Here is a 17,442-nt window from a genome sequence, read left to right as displayed (position 1 = left end):
GAAGCTGTTCTCGAGTCGGTTGATACGTGTCCTCAGACTTTTGTACCTTTTTCCTGTCTGGGGTGCATGGGGTCTTTAATTATATTGGCTGCTTTTCCGAGGCAGCAGGAAGTGTAGACAGTGTCGATGGCTGGGAGGCTGGGTTGAGAGATGGACTGGGCTTTGTTCATGGCCCTTTGTAGTTTCTTGAGGTCTTGGGCAGAGCAGGAATCGTACCAGGCTGTGATACAACCAGAAAGAATGCACTCTGTGGTGCAATCGTAAAAGTTAGTGAGAGTCGTCGTGGACATGCCAAATTTCCTTAGTCTTCTGAGAAAGTAGAGGGGTTGGTAGGTTTTCTTATCTATAGTGTTCACAATTTGTTTGTACATTTTACTGCCGGGTTTGTCAGATTGCACTAAACTATGAAGGAAGTTTACAGCTTTTCCTCTTGTCATGTTGAAGAAAGTGGGCACTATAATATCTTCAGCTATTTTGTTGACTTGTGCAAAACAATCAAACGTTTGTTATATGAGCTCGATTGCTCCACGTTTTTGTGAAGAAGCCCCACTATCCCAGAAACCACAGCCATTTGTTCACTTCAGCCAGTTTCCAGTACGTACACTTCACGACCGTGTTTCCAGCAGCTACCTTGATTTTCTTATGCAGTAGGTTCACGATCAACTTTTATCTTGTCACTTGTCAAAGCCAGCTCTATAATCTATGTATCGAATATTGTTTACTCACATGCACCTACCCCATTAGTGACTGCAGAAATGTGAAAATTTTTATCCCAATTTTTCCTTGGTTAATTTATTCTTTCTGGGTGCCTCCACATCTGTAGTCTTCAATGCCAGTTTTTCTTGTCCTTTGGAGATGTGATGCATGGGACAGACTGTGGTTAGAAACAATCAGAACTCTATCAATGGAGTGTGATCTCTCCCATGGCTGCTGCTTTTCTTCCTGTTTCCGATGCTTGGACTATTACATCACATTCCAGCGCATACATTAGAACAGCATAACCACAGTGAGCCAAATGGAATAAATACAAATGCATTACAAGAAGTACACCTATTTATCTTCATGAGCAATGTTCCATGGTAAACCGATACCAACTTGTTCAATTTCTCTTGCTAAGACTTTGGGAGATGCCACCATTGGAAAAGTGTCTTTCGTGTCATCATGCTATATGGGTGGCACAGCGGTTAGCACTGCTGCTTCACAGTGGCAGAGACCCGGGTTTGATTCCTGGCTTGGGTCACTGTTTTGTGTGGAGTTTGCATGTTCTCCCTGTGTCTCTGTGGATTTCCTCAGGGTGCTCCGGTTTCCTCCCAAGGTCTGAAAGACGTGCTGCCGAGGTGCATTGACCCGAACAGGCGCCAGACTGTGGCGACTAGAGGACTTTGACAGTAACTTAATTGTAACATTAATGTAAGTCTTACTTGTGCATAATAACAAACGTTATTCTATTTGTTTGTTAGTTCTAGTTGTATACTGTTGAAAGTTATTTTTTTCCTTAAACAAATGTTCATACTCATGAAATCACCTGAGTGTCGTAATGTAACCACATTCCAAGATGTAGGATGTTGCAGATGCTTGAAGTTTGCAATAAGAAGGAAAATATTCAACAGGTCAGACAGCATCTGTCAAGGGAACACCCAAATTCAGTTGCTGACCTTCTCATTACGATAAGAAGTCTCACAACACCAAGTTCAAGTCCAACATGGCCAGAAAAAGAACATTGTAAATAAGGAAGAATGCATTTCAGTTTTTTAAATCCTACACTTACTTCCAAAGTATGTGTTTAACAGCCAAGTCTGTCCTTAAGTAAGCTTTAACATGTGGAAATCACACACTGGAGGTCAAAACTGCTTCCCCATCTAAATTGCTGTTGTCACAGACTTCAGGTGTCAATGAATGGCCTTGGCCTTAATGTGACGATTGTGCATACCTGTTTTGTAAAATTTATGTAGTTCCTGAAATCGCACCCGTGGGAATTTCATCTTGAAAGAAGCATCGCTTCCTAAGTTACGAGCAATAACAATCTCTCCTTAACGCAATGCAATCAACCCAAAATATTTCACCCAGCAAAATAGCTCTCAGTAATTTTATTAATTGCCTGGGGAGATGGTGGTGTAATGGTAATGTCACTGGTCTAATAATCCAGATGCTGAGGCTGATGTTCTGGGGACACGGGTTCAAATCCCATTACAGCAGCTGGTGGAATTTAAATTCACTTAAGTGAAAATAAATCTGGAATTGAAAGCTAGTCTCAGTAATGGTAATCATGAAGCGATCATCAGAGACTCAATCTGTGGGGGCGAGTGAATTTTAAAAAGGAACAAAGGTCAGCTTTTGAAGAGTGCACAGAAGAAGTGGCCATAGAATGAAGCAAATAAGGTAACACAAGTGAAAATAACAAGACTGCACAAATGTCTGTTACAAAAGGTGTTAATTATATCATTTCAGAGTCCAAGGAAAGGATATCTTGGAGCAAGGGACAGGATGAGGTTTATTATAACTGTAGTCCTGATTCTCTTTTCAGTGGTGACATGTTAAGGTCGTAGCATAATAAAGTGAAGCTTTTCCTTGTATATCATTTAAACAAAAAAAAATAAGATTCACGACCAGATAAAGCTGTGACTATTTCTTCACTGGAAAATGTCGAACACATTCCCGTGAAATTGCTTCCAAAAGAACATTAGGAATCGGGAGTAGGAGTAGGCTACATATCTCAGTAAGCCTGCTCAACCATTCAGTTCGATCATGATGACCTTGGTCTTCAACTCTGTTTTCCCACCCACTTCCTGTATCCCTTAATTCCATGAGAAACCAAAAATCTGTCTATCCCAGGCTTAAATGAAGTAAACAATGGAGCATCCACAACCCTCAGGATGAGATATTTCCAAAGGTTCACAGCTCCTTGAGTGAAGAAGTTTCTCCTCATCTCAGTCCTAAGACCAGCCCCTTATCCTGAGACTGTGCCCCATGTTTTAGATTCCCCGACCAGTAGAAACCAACCTCTCAGCAACCACTCTGTCAAGTGCCTTCAAACTTCTGTGGGTTTCATTGAGATCACCTCTCATTCTTCTGAACTCCAAAGAATATAGATCCAAAGTACTGTGCCTCTCATCATAATACAAATCCCTCATAGCATCAGAGAATCCCTACAGTACAAATGGAGGCCATTGGGCCCATCAAGTCTGCACCGACTGACAGAACATCTCACCCAGGCCTTTTGCCATAGTCCTATGTGCTTACACTGCTAATTGCACCTAACCTTCACATCTTTTGACACTAAGGGGCAATTTAGCATGGCCGATCTACCAAGCCTGCACGTTTTGGTATGTGGGAGGAAACCAGAGCATCCAGAGGAAACCTGTGCAGACATGGGGAGAACGTGCAAACTCCACATCCCAGTGACCAATTTACTGAATATTCACTGCACCACCTCCAACTCAAGTTTATCTTTTCTTCATTGTGGAGACCAAAATTGTGCACACTACTCAAGATGCAGCCTCACCAAAACTTTGTACAATTGTAGCTTTATTCTTGCACTCTGGTCTCTTTCCAAAAAAGCTCAACACTCTCTTTACCTTCCTCATTGGTTGCTGTATCTGCAAACTTGCTATTATCTGAAAACTGCAAACTTAAAACAGCCTCATTTGTGCACATCTAACATTCCAGGCCTTAATTTTGCTTATTAACCTTTTGCTTTTGTGAATGCCTTTTGGAAATCCACGTATACCAAATCTACTGGTTCCGCTTTATCTGCCCTACTATTTGCAAGCTCGAAACTCCCTTAATAGATTTGCCCAACAGGATTTCCCTATAGGAACATCATTTTGACTTGTTATAATTATACTATGCTTTTCTAAGATCATTGTTATGACATTGTTAATAATAGATTCCAGTATTTTCCCAACAACTTGTATTAGGTTAATTGGCCTTCCATTCAAAACAAAAGGGTTGTTCTCCGTGTTCAGATTGTGCACTTTGGTATGTTAAGTGAATAAGTGAAACCATCTCCTAAAATAATCAACTGTGCTCCCTCTAAGCTCTATGGCAATGCAGCAACAGAAATCACCACGAAACCGTGAACAAGCCACCTTGAGCGGACACACAAAAAAAAAATTAAGGGTCAGGAACTTAAAGAAATCACCATACACGGAAAACAAAATTATAAGAAATATTTGTGGTCAGTGGTATCTTTTAAGCTGAGGTGTCTCAGCGCTGCCAAGGAAGTGAAGACAAGTATTGGGTTATCTGCTACTTTTCACATTTTACCTGCCTACCTAATTGAAACTTATTGTATTGAATATCTATAAATAAATGTACTGAACGTGTGCAACATAATTGGCCTTCAGTGCAGGACATGATGAAGAATTATTGGTCTCGGGTATGTCTGAAACAGGTCTGAGAAAAAGCCAGTAAATGTCTCTCTTTCTGCCACTAAACTTTACTCATGCAGGCAGTTTTTTGGGGGTTTTTTTGCTGTTGAGTGTGGTACATTGCAACTGCCTCATACATGCAGTAGACTGCACCAAGCTCCTGTTTGTTGTCGTTCAATAATTATAGATCTGTACAAAGGATTACTTTCACAGTGACACTCCAATTTATTTAATCTCACATGCTTTGGATCTGTTTTTCGGTAACTATGTTGATGTTTCTAAGACTTTGCTGAGTAGCATCACTAGGTATATCATGGTTTGCCCAAGCCAGTCTTGGGGTATATGTTACCTATGGTTATTGTATAATCATTCAATATTTAACTCAAAAGCATTTTTTAAAAGTATATATATTTTTTAGAGTTCTTCCCTATTTTTACACCCCTGTGTGCAGTTAGTTCTTCATCTACTCTCACTACTTCCCCACTTGAATATCAATCCAAATTGCAATGCTGAGAACTCAACCCACTTAGCCCATATAGACATGCCTCTTTGTCCTTTTCCATTCAATCCTGATGGATCTGTTTTGTTTGTTCTGATGAGATGACCATTTAGTTATCTGAAATGACGGGACAAGAGGTCAACTGTTGCAGTGCATATCATTTTTCTGAATGCTATAGCAGCTAGCTTCCCCTTCTTGCCCATAAGCATAACATCATAAGATATAGAAAGAAAATTAGGCAATTCGACCCATCGGGTCTGCTCTGCCATTTGATTATGGCTGATAAGTTTCTCAACCCCATTCTCCTGCATTTTCTCCATAACATAGAATCCCTACAGTGCAGAGGGAGGCTATTTGGCCCATCGAGCCTGCACCAACAACAAACCCACCCAGGCCCTATCCCCTCATACCATATATTTACCCTGCTCATCCCCCTGACACTCAGGGACAATTTAACATGGCCAATCAACCTAAACCACGCATATTTGGAGTAACCATTGACCCTGTTACTAATCAAGAACCTGTCTATCTCTGTCTTAAATACATTCAATGACATGGCCTCCACAGCCTTCTGAGGCAATGAATTCCATAGGTTCACTAACTTCTGGCTGAAGAAATTCCTCTAGATAAACCTGTAGCCTTCAGCACTCCTCATACGAAGCTCTTTAGTATTGCAACCAAAAATTATGTCACGGACCTCTCCTAATCTTTCTTCAATTACCTTCCTAAACTGCAAGTGTCTTGCATCCAGTAGATGATTCTGTCTGGTTACTGCCTAAAACAATTCTATTACATTTGTGAAATATTAAGTATTATTGCTTCTCAATCATCACTGACTTCCACAATAGCCTGAGGGCTATTTATTTGGAAGATTGGAAGCATTTCATGAACTCAAGGTGTCAAGCAAACATATCTTCTTTCCTGATGTGTGTGAGTGGGTGTCTGTTGTGTGTCAGTCATCTGATTGTCACAACAGGGAGTTCATGGCATTGTGGTAATGTCAGTGGACTGGTAATCCAGAAGCCAAGGCTAATGCCTGAGGTTTCATGGGTTCAAATCCCACCATGGCAGCGGGTGGAATTTAAGTTGAGTTTAAAAAGTCTGGCTGGAATAGACAGCTTGCCTCAGTAATGGTAACCATAGCTGGATTTTCCTGCCCTGTCACTGATGGGCACTGTCATGGCTGGGATGGAACAGTTTGCAGAGCTGTTAAATTGAACAAGTCTCCAAATTTTGCCACAATGATGTCATTTGATGTTGGGGCGAGAAAATTTTGCCCCATTCAACTGTCATCGATTGTTGTAAAAAAAATCAATTTTGTTCATTTTTGGGGAAGGAAATCTCCCATCCTCACCTGGCCTGGCCTACTTGCTGGACTCCAGACGTCCAGCAATATAGTTTATTCTTAACTACCCTCTGGAAAGGCCGAGCAAGCCATTCAGTTCAAGGGCAGTTAGGGATGGGCCAACTATGCCCACATCTTATGAAGGGATAAATAATAAAAACCATGATGCTTGCAATCTCAGGTCCACCTCATGTGCTAATGAAACAGCTACAAATGCATGCCAAAGCTTCTCACCTACTAATTCAGTTCTTCTGGATGTGTTAGATTTGTTTTTCCCCTCTATTGTAGATATTTGCTCTTGTTGTGCTAGCTTTGCTCTTGTTGTGGAACTAGACACTATGTGGCTTGGGGCAGATATTGATGTCAGAAACTTCTGGCCAGGAGCTGTCAGACATTGGGAGTGTGGTGTGGACATTGTGACAAGGAGAGTATTGTGAATCCCCTCCATTAACATGAGAGCTAGCCAAGCTGCAAGCAGTTGGAGTCATGTTTGAGGATTTTAAAGATTTTGTCTGACTCCAAGCCATCCTGATCCTTCAGAGTTTAAACACCACACCCACCTCATTCCTCCCATGTTTGCGAATGTCAAATAATCTTAATTTGATAATTTTTTAATCATGATTTTGGATAAGAAGTGTCCTCTGTGTTTCAGTAAATAACACTTTCGCCTCTGGGTACAAGTCCCGCTCCGGAGACTTGAGCATCCCATGTCGGCTAACCCCTGAGTGCAGTGCTGAGGGAATGTTAGAAATGCAGTTTACTTGAATGGAGATGTTAAGCTGGATTCTCCCTTTCCGAAAAATCCAGAAGATCCCATTACACTAATCCAAGAGGGACTTCTCTTTGGTGTCCTGGTAACTATTTAATCCTCAATCAACATCACCAACACAAGATATCTGCTTATTTATGCATTGCTCTTTGGGGGAGCTCACTGTGTGTAAATTCCCTGGAATTGTCCTCCTTCATTTAGTATTTGTTCAGTTCCGTGCCTCCTTCAGAATCACTGCACATGAGTGAAACAAAAGGGGGAACCTAATAATGATGATCAACAATCTTCACTACTGTTGTGTTTGAAAACTGTGCAATTTGCAGAGACAGGCTAAATGGCAGTTCAGAATTTACAACAGTCAGTAACTCTGACAGGTCTTCTTTGTTAATGAAATAAAGGGATTTTTCACTTGGCTGTGTACCAGTTGCATTGCTTCCTGACTGCTGAATCTTCTGCAATGTTACTCCATTTCAAATGTCAACTTATTTGCTTTTAGTCAATTTTTGAAGAAAATCCATGCTTCTGTATGATTGTTCGATTCAGGAATTTAATATTGCCAACATTACACTGCTACATTGCAGTGGCATGTGCAGTTTCATACATGTTGTGTTTGGTAATTGTTAGATTAAAAATAGCCGTGTACTTGACATTATTTTGGAGTTTTGTGATTCTGCACACAATTCTGAATTCAGAGAGCAGCACTCTGTTTTTATGGAGAAAATGTGGTCAGTGATTAAATGAATAGTTCCAGTATTGAATGGAAAATGTAATTCTTGAGGGATGTTTTCCCTCAGAAAAGCTGTGCCTCATCAGTTTTTCCTGTTGCTCTCCTCTTCCAGCTGAAGGAGCTTGTGGCGGAACATTGCGAGGTACCAGTGGAATGATTTCCAGTCCACACTTCCCGTCGGAATACAGCAATAATGCCGACTGTACGTGGACCATCCTGGCAGAGCCTGGTGATACCATTGCACTCATCTTCTCCGATTTTCAGCTTGAAGATGGATACGACATCCTCGAAATCAGTGGGACTGAGGCACCAACAATATGGCAAGTACAGTGTCTTCTTTTGCCCTGAAAGAGCAAAGTAAAGCACGTAGCTTCTTAGTGGGGTTGTATTTTCATGAAAAAGAATCTTGTTGGAGATTACTTCAAATATTTTCCACCAGATGAAATGCAAATGATTTTGAACGCCTGTTGAAGGATGCAAATAAAATTCATTTGTATGTGTATTATTTGAAACAAAAATCCCTGCAAAATAATGTGCTGTTGGCTTGTTACTTATCAATTAGAATCAAAAAATTGGATGCAGTGGTTCAATGCATTGATCCCTTTATTTAGTTGTGATCTCAATCTGCTGGTTGATGTTGAATTCTTAATTTTGGCATGTTGTTACTGATCCTCTTCCGTACACTGACAGATTCAAGTAGCAGAATATGCCGCTGGTAAACTATGGGGTCTTTTGGCCATTTGGCCTGAAATTTCAGATTTTGTCTTGAAATATTAGTCTCTCCTGTTGCTTCTTGTCAGGGACAGGAACCCGTTGGCTGAAAATCAATTGTTTGCTTTGAAGAATCGGTTGTTGTCACACTGCAATATCCATGTTGCCAAAATCAAGTTGATTAACTGCTTCTACTCCAAACTCTTACGTTCTGAGACTGCAACAGCAGAAATAGCACTCATCAAAAACTCTGCTGCAAAATCATCCAAATGCCTGGGCTAAAGCTGTGATTTCTTATTCTCTACATTTTCCATCGTAAATCTCAGTAACAATTAAGGTGCCCAACAACTGGATTACACTAGCATTCGACAAATCTGCAGTGGGACCCATGCCTTTTCTTGTATGATGATACTTGTAATGGTGTGATATGGATTTGGTGGCTGAGTAAAATTAATGTTTGTTTATCATCAGATCTTGAAATAATATTGCAGGAGATTGAAAGGAGGTTATTGGTCAATCATGTGGATTTCAATTTTCCATGTTGCCTCAAAACCAAATATTAACAAGAGTAATTGGGAAACTAATGAAGTAATAACTTCCAGCTAATCTTCTGAAGGTTATTTGAAGAGATATTTTCAGGCATTTTTCATCTAAAGGAGTGCATCATTCTTTGATTGTTGGTTAGATTATAAATCAAGAAGCTGATTATATCACTTGGATTTTTTCAATAAAGAAAAGGTATTGGTCTTATTCTTCATACAGTTATTCAGTAAAGGGGCAATGTTGATACTGTTGCTTGAAATAATGGAGGTCAATTTTACAGAGGGATGATGGTGTATTTCCCACTCACTTTCAGGCGAAAAGGATTGGCCATGACAAGGTGAGAGTTGGATCTTTGCCCATTCAGCAGAGGTAGTTCCGCCCTTGATAGCACCAGCCAATCTGATTGGCCAGCAACTAAGTAGTCCCAGGAGCACCAGTAATGGCTGATGTAAAGAAGGAGGTTGATGTAAGGCCAGGGATCTTGGTTGAGGGGAGAAAAGCCTGAGATTGGGTTTTACAGGCTGGTGGAAGGGGTGACAGGGAGGATTGCTTTATTGGGCAGGGCCAGGGAAGCCACAAATGTGTACATGCTCCTACCCAAAGGAGATAATTTTAAAGGAGAAACCATCCCTCCCTGCTTCTTTCCTGCATTTTAGCCTTAGCTATTAAAATAGTGGGCTGGCCAACTTCCTTCCGCCCAATGTAATATGGCGGCAGAGGCAGAATGAGCTCTTTAAAGCATCCTTTCATTGGCAACTAAAGGGCATCATTTTAGGCCTAAGAGCTGCCTGACACCTGACCAACCCTCCAGAATTTGGGAAACAGCTCAGCAGTGAGAGGGCAGGTTCCTTTATTTTATGTGGCCCCCCCCACCCGTGTTTTCAAGTGCACTAACACGGCAGCCGTTAAATTCCCCCCCATGGTTGCCATAACACTGTGTTTATCAGTGACGTCACCCGGTTTACCTGATAGTAAAGCACAATGATTAAAGTTGAAACTTCCTTTTACATGTGATGAGGGTTAAGCTTCTGGAAGAATTAACATTTAATTTTGCTCTTCTGTCAATATTAAGCACTGGCAAAATGGATCATTCTCAGGGTACTTGTCAGTGTGACTTGTTCCTGAAACTCATCGCTCGATGCTTTTTCAAGCTGCGCAAGTTCATTTCTCCATTTGGTTTCATTGCATTTCTTATCACTTATCAAATGCTGCTTTGCAATGGAGAGAGATGTGCGATTCTCCAAAGTGATTTTGTAGGCAGCTTTTAGACTCGATGTGTCAAGATGACGCAGGGTCCAAAGCACCTCAAGCATCACGCAGGCTCAAAGGAATGGGTTTTGCTTTGACGCAGGAATCGGGAGGCAGTCCGACACTAGATTACACACTGGTCTCCATCTCCAGCATGTCATGAAGCACAGTTTTCATGGTCAGCATTGTACTGACTAATGAGACGGGGCTATCACCCAATTAGTGGCCAGTGGGGTAAGGAAACGCTGGTGAAACACCAGGTAAATAGACCGTGTTTAGGCCTGAGTTAGCAGCTATTGCTGTGTATGGCATTAAAAAAAATTCTTCAAATTAGCCGGAGCAAATGCAATGCCCCAGCCCAGGAGAGGGTGGGGAAAATTGATTCGTAAAGTTTATTTCTGTTTAATACCTTTTTTTTTGTTCAAACTTTTGCTGTTTGCTGCAAAATGAAACTGTCACCCCTGCTCCCCTCACATCGTAACTGGTCCTTTTCATCTCCTGATGGCCACCCTCCTTGAGGGAAATCTCAGGCGGTCAGAAAGGGAGCTCTTAATGACCTAATGACCTCAAGCTACCCAATTAGCAAGGCAGGAGACTTAACTTTTTCATTCTTTGACACACCCACCCCTCTCCCATCTCCATCTCCTTACCACACTTGCCCTGATCCCAGAAAATTTGTCAGTTGGCAAGGGAGGTGGCTGACAAACTCCCAAGGGACTGGAGCTGTATAATTTTTCCATTCTGTCTCTGTTAGGTCCCAATTAGGCGCAGGCAAATCTGTCTCCGTGTCAACTTTGGGTATGGTTTATTGATGGTAATGGAATAGGCTGACACTAATAGTTGCTTAATAGGAAAGCTTGGAACCAAGCTCGGTTATATCTCAGATTATAACTGGAGATTTCATCTTCTGTGAAGAAAATCATGCCCTTTTGGTTTGCAATTATGATTATATTTTCTGAACTGTAACAATCCTATATCCATGCATCTTCAACTTAGAGGAACTGAGCCACTTTATACAATAAACAACAGAATTGATTAATTAATTCATTACATCGTTGGCAATAATTCTAAAACTGTTTCTTAGTGAAAGCAATCCGTTTAAACGTTGGATTTAATTGTGTAAACTGCTAACTGTTGACTTCTTATCAATAATAATAAATTGAAACTGAATTTGTCATCTCGCAATTACAATGTGAATTCAGCTTGTATAACAGCCAATTGTTTCACTGGTGTGCTCATATTTATGCCTCACATTAGTCTGAATACTATCCAGAAATACTCAAAAATTATACATTTCGTATAACATAATGTATAGCAGGACCAAAAGTACAGGTCTCCTTAAACTGGAGCAGAAACATCAAAACATAACCTAGTCCTGATTTCTGCAGTTATCTGTCATGCAAACGCTTTGCCACAGTCCCCGGGAATTTGTCTCTTCTAGTAACTGGCCAGTCACATAGGTGGTGACTTTCAATAATGATGTGTGTCAAGTGAGTGGCAAGTGGAACCTCTCTTTTGCTCTCCAGGTTTCAGCTGTTTCCATGATTGGACCACGTTTGCACGCAAGGGACAAGCTGCCGGTAGGAATCAGTGTTTACAGGCAGCTCAATGGTCGGAAGGCAATGAAATCCACCAGTTAACCAATCCCCATGGGCTTGTGACAGCACCACAAGTAGAAAGGGTAACAGCATTCGGAGTGAAAGGGAGCAAGAATTGCCAACAATAGGGAATTAATTCCATTTCAATTCCAGTTCTCTTCCTGCGTCTCCTGGTGATTGAAAGCAGACTATTTCCAAAGCTAGTAATTCCCGGAACAGGTTCCCAGATTGTTGCCAAGGGCTTAAAGCTTGAAGGGCACAACTCCACACCAACTGTGGCTGACCACCAGTCTCTCCCACTCTTAGCACCAACCATTGGCATGTTTGGAAGAATGTTGCAGCTTGATAAGCCCAACCTGTTTGACCGCATTACGAATGATCCTTTCTTGGCCATCTAGTCTTGGGATGGGAATCGAAGCCAGAGCTTCTGGCTCAGAGGTACGGATGCTACCACTGCACCACCAGACTTCGTTGGGAGATTAATAGAAGCTATTAAATCTCAAAACGTGTAGGAAACTCCAAACGTGTTTCATGTATTCATTAATCCCCTGTCTGTTTGCAATCCAGCTGAAAATCGGAATGGATGGCCAACAATAGGATGTGGATGGACCTTCTTCTCCTCAATGTTTCCCCCACTACCCTTCTGTTTGTTAAATGGTACAAAGAAGAAAACAGTTCTACCTTTGCACTGAATTAGATATATGCATTGCCAGAAGCTCCTGTTGTCTAGCATGTCCAGATTCAGTCGGTAGTTAGGAAGGCAAACGCAGTGTTAGTATTCATGTCGAGGGGGCTAGAATACAAGAGCAGGGATGTTCTTCTGAGGCTGTATAAGGCTCTGGTCAGACCACATTTGGACTATTGTAAGCAGTTTGGGCCCCATTTCTAAGGAAGGATGTGCTGACCTTGGAAAAGGTCCAGAGGAGGTTCACAAGAATGATCCCTGGAATGAGGAGTTTGTCATATGAGGAATGGTTGTGGACTCTGGGTCTGTACTCACTGGAGTTTAGAAGAATGAGGGGGGGATCTTATTGAAACTTAGAAGAAACTGCGAGGCTGGATAGAGTGGAGAGGATGTTTCCACTAGTAGGAAACTCTAGAACCAGAGCGCACAACCTCAGGCAAAAGGGATGATCCTTTAAGACAGAGATGAGGAGGAATTTCTTCGGCCAGAGAGTGGTGAATCTGTAGAACTCTTTGCCACAGAAGGCTGTGGCGGCCAGGCCATTGAGTGTCTTTAAGACAGCAATCGATAGGTTCTTGATTAATAAGGGGGTCAGGGGTAATGAGGAAAAGGCAGGAGAATGGGGATGAGAAAACCAGCCAAGATTGAATGGCAAAGCAGACTCAGTGGGCTGAGTGGACTAATTCTGCTCCTATGTCTTATGGTCTAAGAGATCTGTTCTTGAAAGTTCAGAAAAGACAAACAACTAAACTGTTCTTGAAAGTTCAGGAGTAGTTTGGAAAGTCCCATGTGTTTCCAGCAGTTATGAATAGGGTTGGAGGCCCTCGAATGTCCTCCACCATCACCCCCATCTATACCTCAATCCGTACTCTCACCTCCTCCTCATTTCTTTAGCAAGGCCCATCCATTTTATATCATGGAGACAGGGTGAGGAAACATTGGAAGCCTGAAGTGTGATTTCAGTTCAGTTCTTAACTCTTTAATATTTGTATACAAAAGGCAGTTTTCAATGATGTGCAATTGCTGTAAAAACTTAGTATAAACTACAAGTTGTCCTTTTAGTTGTTTGTCTTTTCTGATTGTGTCCTTCAACAACTATATTCCTGGTAAATATCCATTTACCTAGTATATCTGTACAGGCCATGTACCTGTACAAAACTCAATTGGTACTGAAACCGTTGCCAATCCATCATACTTTTGAAGGCATTGGGGAATCCAAATTTCTTTGTGCGGTGCGGATTTTCAAACGGTCAGGGTGTATTGCGGGCAGGAGTTCAAAATCATGGTCCTAGAGTCAGCCCAGGATCTTCACGCTGAAGGTGCAGTTTGGGATTTTCAAAATGGCCGATGAAGGGAGGGATCAGGAAACCCACTTTCTGGTTACGAATGGCTGCTCAAATCCTAAGGGGCTTGGTCAGGGAGTCTATCTGGTGCAGAATTTAAATTTTTAACTTATGTTTGGTCAACCTGAATGACCTTAGACTTATTCATGAACTGCTATTATTAGGTTTGTTGCTTTGCCAAATACAGATTTTTTTTTTGCCTTTGTTTTTGTCATTGTTTTCTCAAGTACCTACCTGCAAGTGCCTGACCCTTGTTTATCCTCCATGGCCCTTTCCATCTGTGTCAACACTGCTGCCCCTCCTTCGAGTTGCCTGTTCTCTCCAGCAAGTTATCAGCCGCCCCCAAGATGGCTGCCCCCTGCCTTTATTGATGGTGCTGGGAGGGCAGCTTCCGGCTTCTGAATGTGGCTCGAATTCAGATGGCTGAGTTCACCGCCTGACCAATTAGGCCACTTAGACTTCAAAATCGTGTTGAGAGAGCGACACAGCTGAGGTGAGGGCTCGTGATATCTAATTGAACCTCGCCCCCGCTTTGAACATGCTGTCTGCCTGAATCTCCTTCCTTGTAATTACTTCAGGTCCCTGGAATATTTTACATGAAGTCAATAGCTTTAATTAAATGACAAAACAGTGTTCAGATTTCCTGCTGCTTTTACATAAAAACATTTTTACAAAGCTTCAGCGATACAGAATGACTTCTGAAGCACTGTATTGTATTAATCTATGATTTGTTGCTGCACTACTTCCTTGGGTGTGTTAAACAAACTGATTTGTAGCAATGTCAGGACATTTAAATGAAAACTGACAAGATATAAGATTTGACTAGATGGTTTTATGGACATCAGATGGGAACCTGTAGGGGTCGAGAATATTCCTATTTTGATGTTGTTTTATAGCTTAAGATGGAACAGTGGATTTTTTTTTAGAATGCTAACTGTCTGAAAATTTTCGAACGAACTCGAGGGAATACTTACGTAGTTGTTATGTAGGCCAATCGGGGTTGTGTGAGGAATTCCCCTTCGTCAAGATACCTATTTGCTATTTTTTTAAAAATATAAATGGTAAAGACCAAAGGGGCCCATATGAGCACGTTTAAAACTTATATTCTCCTTGAAGATTATTTGAAATTTCTACTTCAAAAACCAAATTAGAATCATGAAAACCCTACCGCGCAAAAAGAGGCCATCTGGCCTATCAAGTTTGCACAAACCACAATCCCATCCAGGCCCTACCCCCATATCCCTATATATTTACCTGCTAATCCCTCTAACCTACACGTCTCAGGACATTAAGGGGCAATTTTAGCACGGCCAATCAACCTAACTCGCACACCTTTGGACTGTGGGAGGAAACCGGAGCATCTGAAGGAAACCCACGCAGACACGAGGAGAATGTGCAAACTCCACACAGACAGTGACCCAAACCAAGAATCGAACAGATCCCTGGAGCTGTGAAGCAGCAGTGCTAACCACTGTGCTGCCCAAAAGAATGGCAGACTGCCGAGTGCAGTGCCTGATTCGGACGAGTCTGAAGTCTTGGAGCTTGACTTCCCTACGTCATCCTACAAATGATCTTGGAGGTTGAGCTTAGCAGGGGAGTGCAGTATGTCATATACTCCAGATCGGCAGAGTGGTCCTCTTCTAGGGGATCATCCTTTGCAACAGAGCATTGAGCTTCAGGAGAGACACACGTGGAGGAAGAGGGATATCCGCCTAGCAAGCCAGGTCAGCCAAATCAACCTGAGTGAGTAATGGGGTGACAGATATTACAGCCAGATCACCCTCTCACCCCTTGTTTCCTGAAACTTTTGTGTTGCTATGTCTACGATAAGTATCAAAATAACAATCAAACCATTGGTTCAGTTTGTTCACCTGAAACATACAGAGGGATCTAGACATGCAGATCCACAGTTCTCTAGAAGTGGCAACATAGGTGACCAAGGTGATTAAGAAAGGAATGGCATGCTTGCCTTCATCAGCCAGAGCATTGAGTTGGCAAATTATGTTGCAGCCATACAAAACCTTGGTTAGGTCACATCTGGAGTATTGCGCAAGCTCTGGCCACCTCACAATCAAAAGTGTGTGGAAGATTTGAAGAGAGTGCAAAGAAGGTACACCTGGATGTTGCCTCGCCTCGGGAGTGTTCGCTATGAGGAGAGATTGAATAAACTAGGATTGTTTTCACTGGAAGGACGGAGATTGAGGGGAAACCTGATAAGGTCTATCAAATTATGAGAGGCACAGCTAGGCGGATAGTCAGAGGCTTTTTCCAAGGGTGGAAGTGTCAATTACAGGGGGCACAAGTTCAAGGTGAGAGGGGGAAACTTTAAGGGAATTGTGCAGGGGCAGGTTTCACACAGTGAGTGGTGAGTGCCTGGAACGTGCTGCGAGGTGAGGTGTGGAAGCGGGCACATTAGCAGCGTTTAAAAGGTATCTGGATGGGTACATGAATAGGGAGGGAACAGACGGATACGGCCCGAGTAAGGGCAGAAGGTCTTTTTAGTTTAGTTAGGGCATCGTGATTGGCACAATGTCCTGTCCAGGGCTTTGCCCATCCCCTTATAAAATTGCAGAGAGGTCAAGATGGGCAGAAAGCTAACCCCCACCTCCCAGCAGGGAAGCGCGAAATTCAGGCCACAGTCTCTGCATAGCTATTTGTGTGCTCCTGATACCCTTGTCTGGAATACTGGAATGCCTTTGTCGTGGCCAAATGAAGAAAAAATGTGTACAGTTTGGAAAGTTTGAGGCTGTGAGCTCTTTGTGGGAGCACATGCCTACTCCTGGTGTTTAACTTTCGCATCCAGTGGAATTTATCAACACCGACTTATATCCAATTTACTGCCTTCTGCCTGCCCTCTCAAACTGCTATACTCATTCCGACACTGACTGGCAGTATTATCTGAACCCAAGCGATAGAATCCTTCTGGTTTAATTGGTGGTCGTGGCTGATAGACAATAACAGGTCTCTCGAAACTTCGACTCAGGATTCAGACAACTAAATCTGCTACACAGAGTTGACTTAATACCAAGGATCCATTGCCAGTCAAATAATGTTGGTCCACCTTCGCCTCATGGAGACCATGCTTCACTCTAGCTCAAGAAACCTAGCCACTAGCTGCAGCGTCATTATAAAACTGACTGACAGGTAGCAAGAGGGTGATGTCTTCCAGGAGTTGTTATGCCAAGACTCAGTGGGGGATTTTGACTCTTGGCCAAAGTTTTGAGTCGCAGCTTATTTTATACCTCTCCTGCTTTTCTTTCCATTAATTTTGTGAGTTTGAATCCTAAACTGACACGGTGGTGGCGCACTTGCCTCTGCGTCATTAACTGGCAGGTCTAAATTTCACTCGAGGTGTTTGAACATATAATCCAGGCTGACAATCTCGTGCAATATTAAAGGACCCCTTTTGAATGAAAAACGACACCAGGCCCCCATTTGCCCTCTCGGTTGAATATGAAAGATGCAATGAAGAATGGGTGTTATGTTTGTATGCCGGCTAATTTCAATGACTGAACCAGCATCAGGTTACTCGGTCACTATCTCATTGTACTTTCGGAGACTTTATTGAGCATAAAGTGACTGTTAAGTTTCGACACGTTAAACC

The 17,442-nt window shown here is 42.2% G+C and overlaps 1 protein-coding gene across 1 annotated transcript in view; it reads left to right on the top strand.

The window, feature by feature from the left end:
* Positions 1 to 17,442, top strand: part of LOC145345358 (CUB and sushi domain-containing protein 1-like) — a 1,850,124-nt gene that overhangs the window by 683,179 nt on the left and 1,149,503 nt on the right. Inside the window, exon 4 of the mRNA XM_080193174.1 lies at positions 7,823 to 8,030. Coding sequence (XP_080049300.1) covers positions 7,823 to 8,030 — 208 coding nt within the window. The remainder of the gene's footprint in view (positions 1 to 7,822; positions 8,031 to 17,442) is intronic.

The sequence above is a fragment of the Carcharhinus amblyrhynchos genome, chromosome 7 (assembly GCF_965287045.1).
Source record: "Carcharhinus amblyrhynchos chromosome 7, sCarAmb.v2.hapA, whole genome shotgun sequence".
Classification (NCBI taxonomy): domain Eukaryota; kingdom Metazoa; phylum Chordata; class Chondrichthyes; order Carcharhiniformes; family Carcharhinidae; genus Carcharhinus; species Carcharhinus amblyrhynchos.
This window is presented reverse-complemented; position numbering and strand designations above follow the sequence as displayed.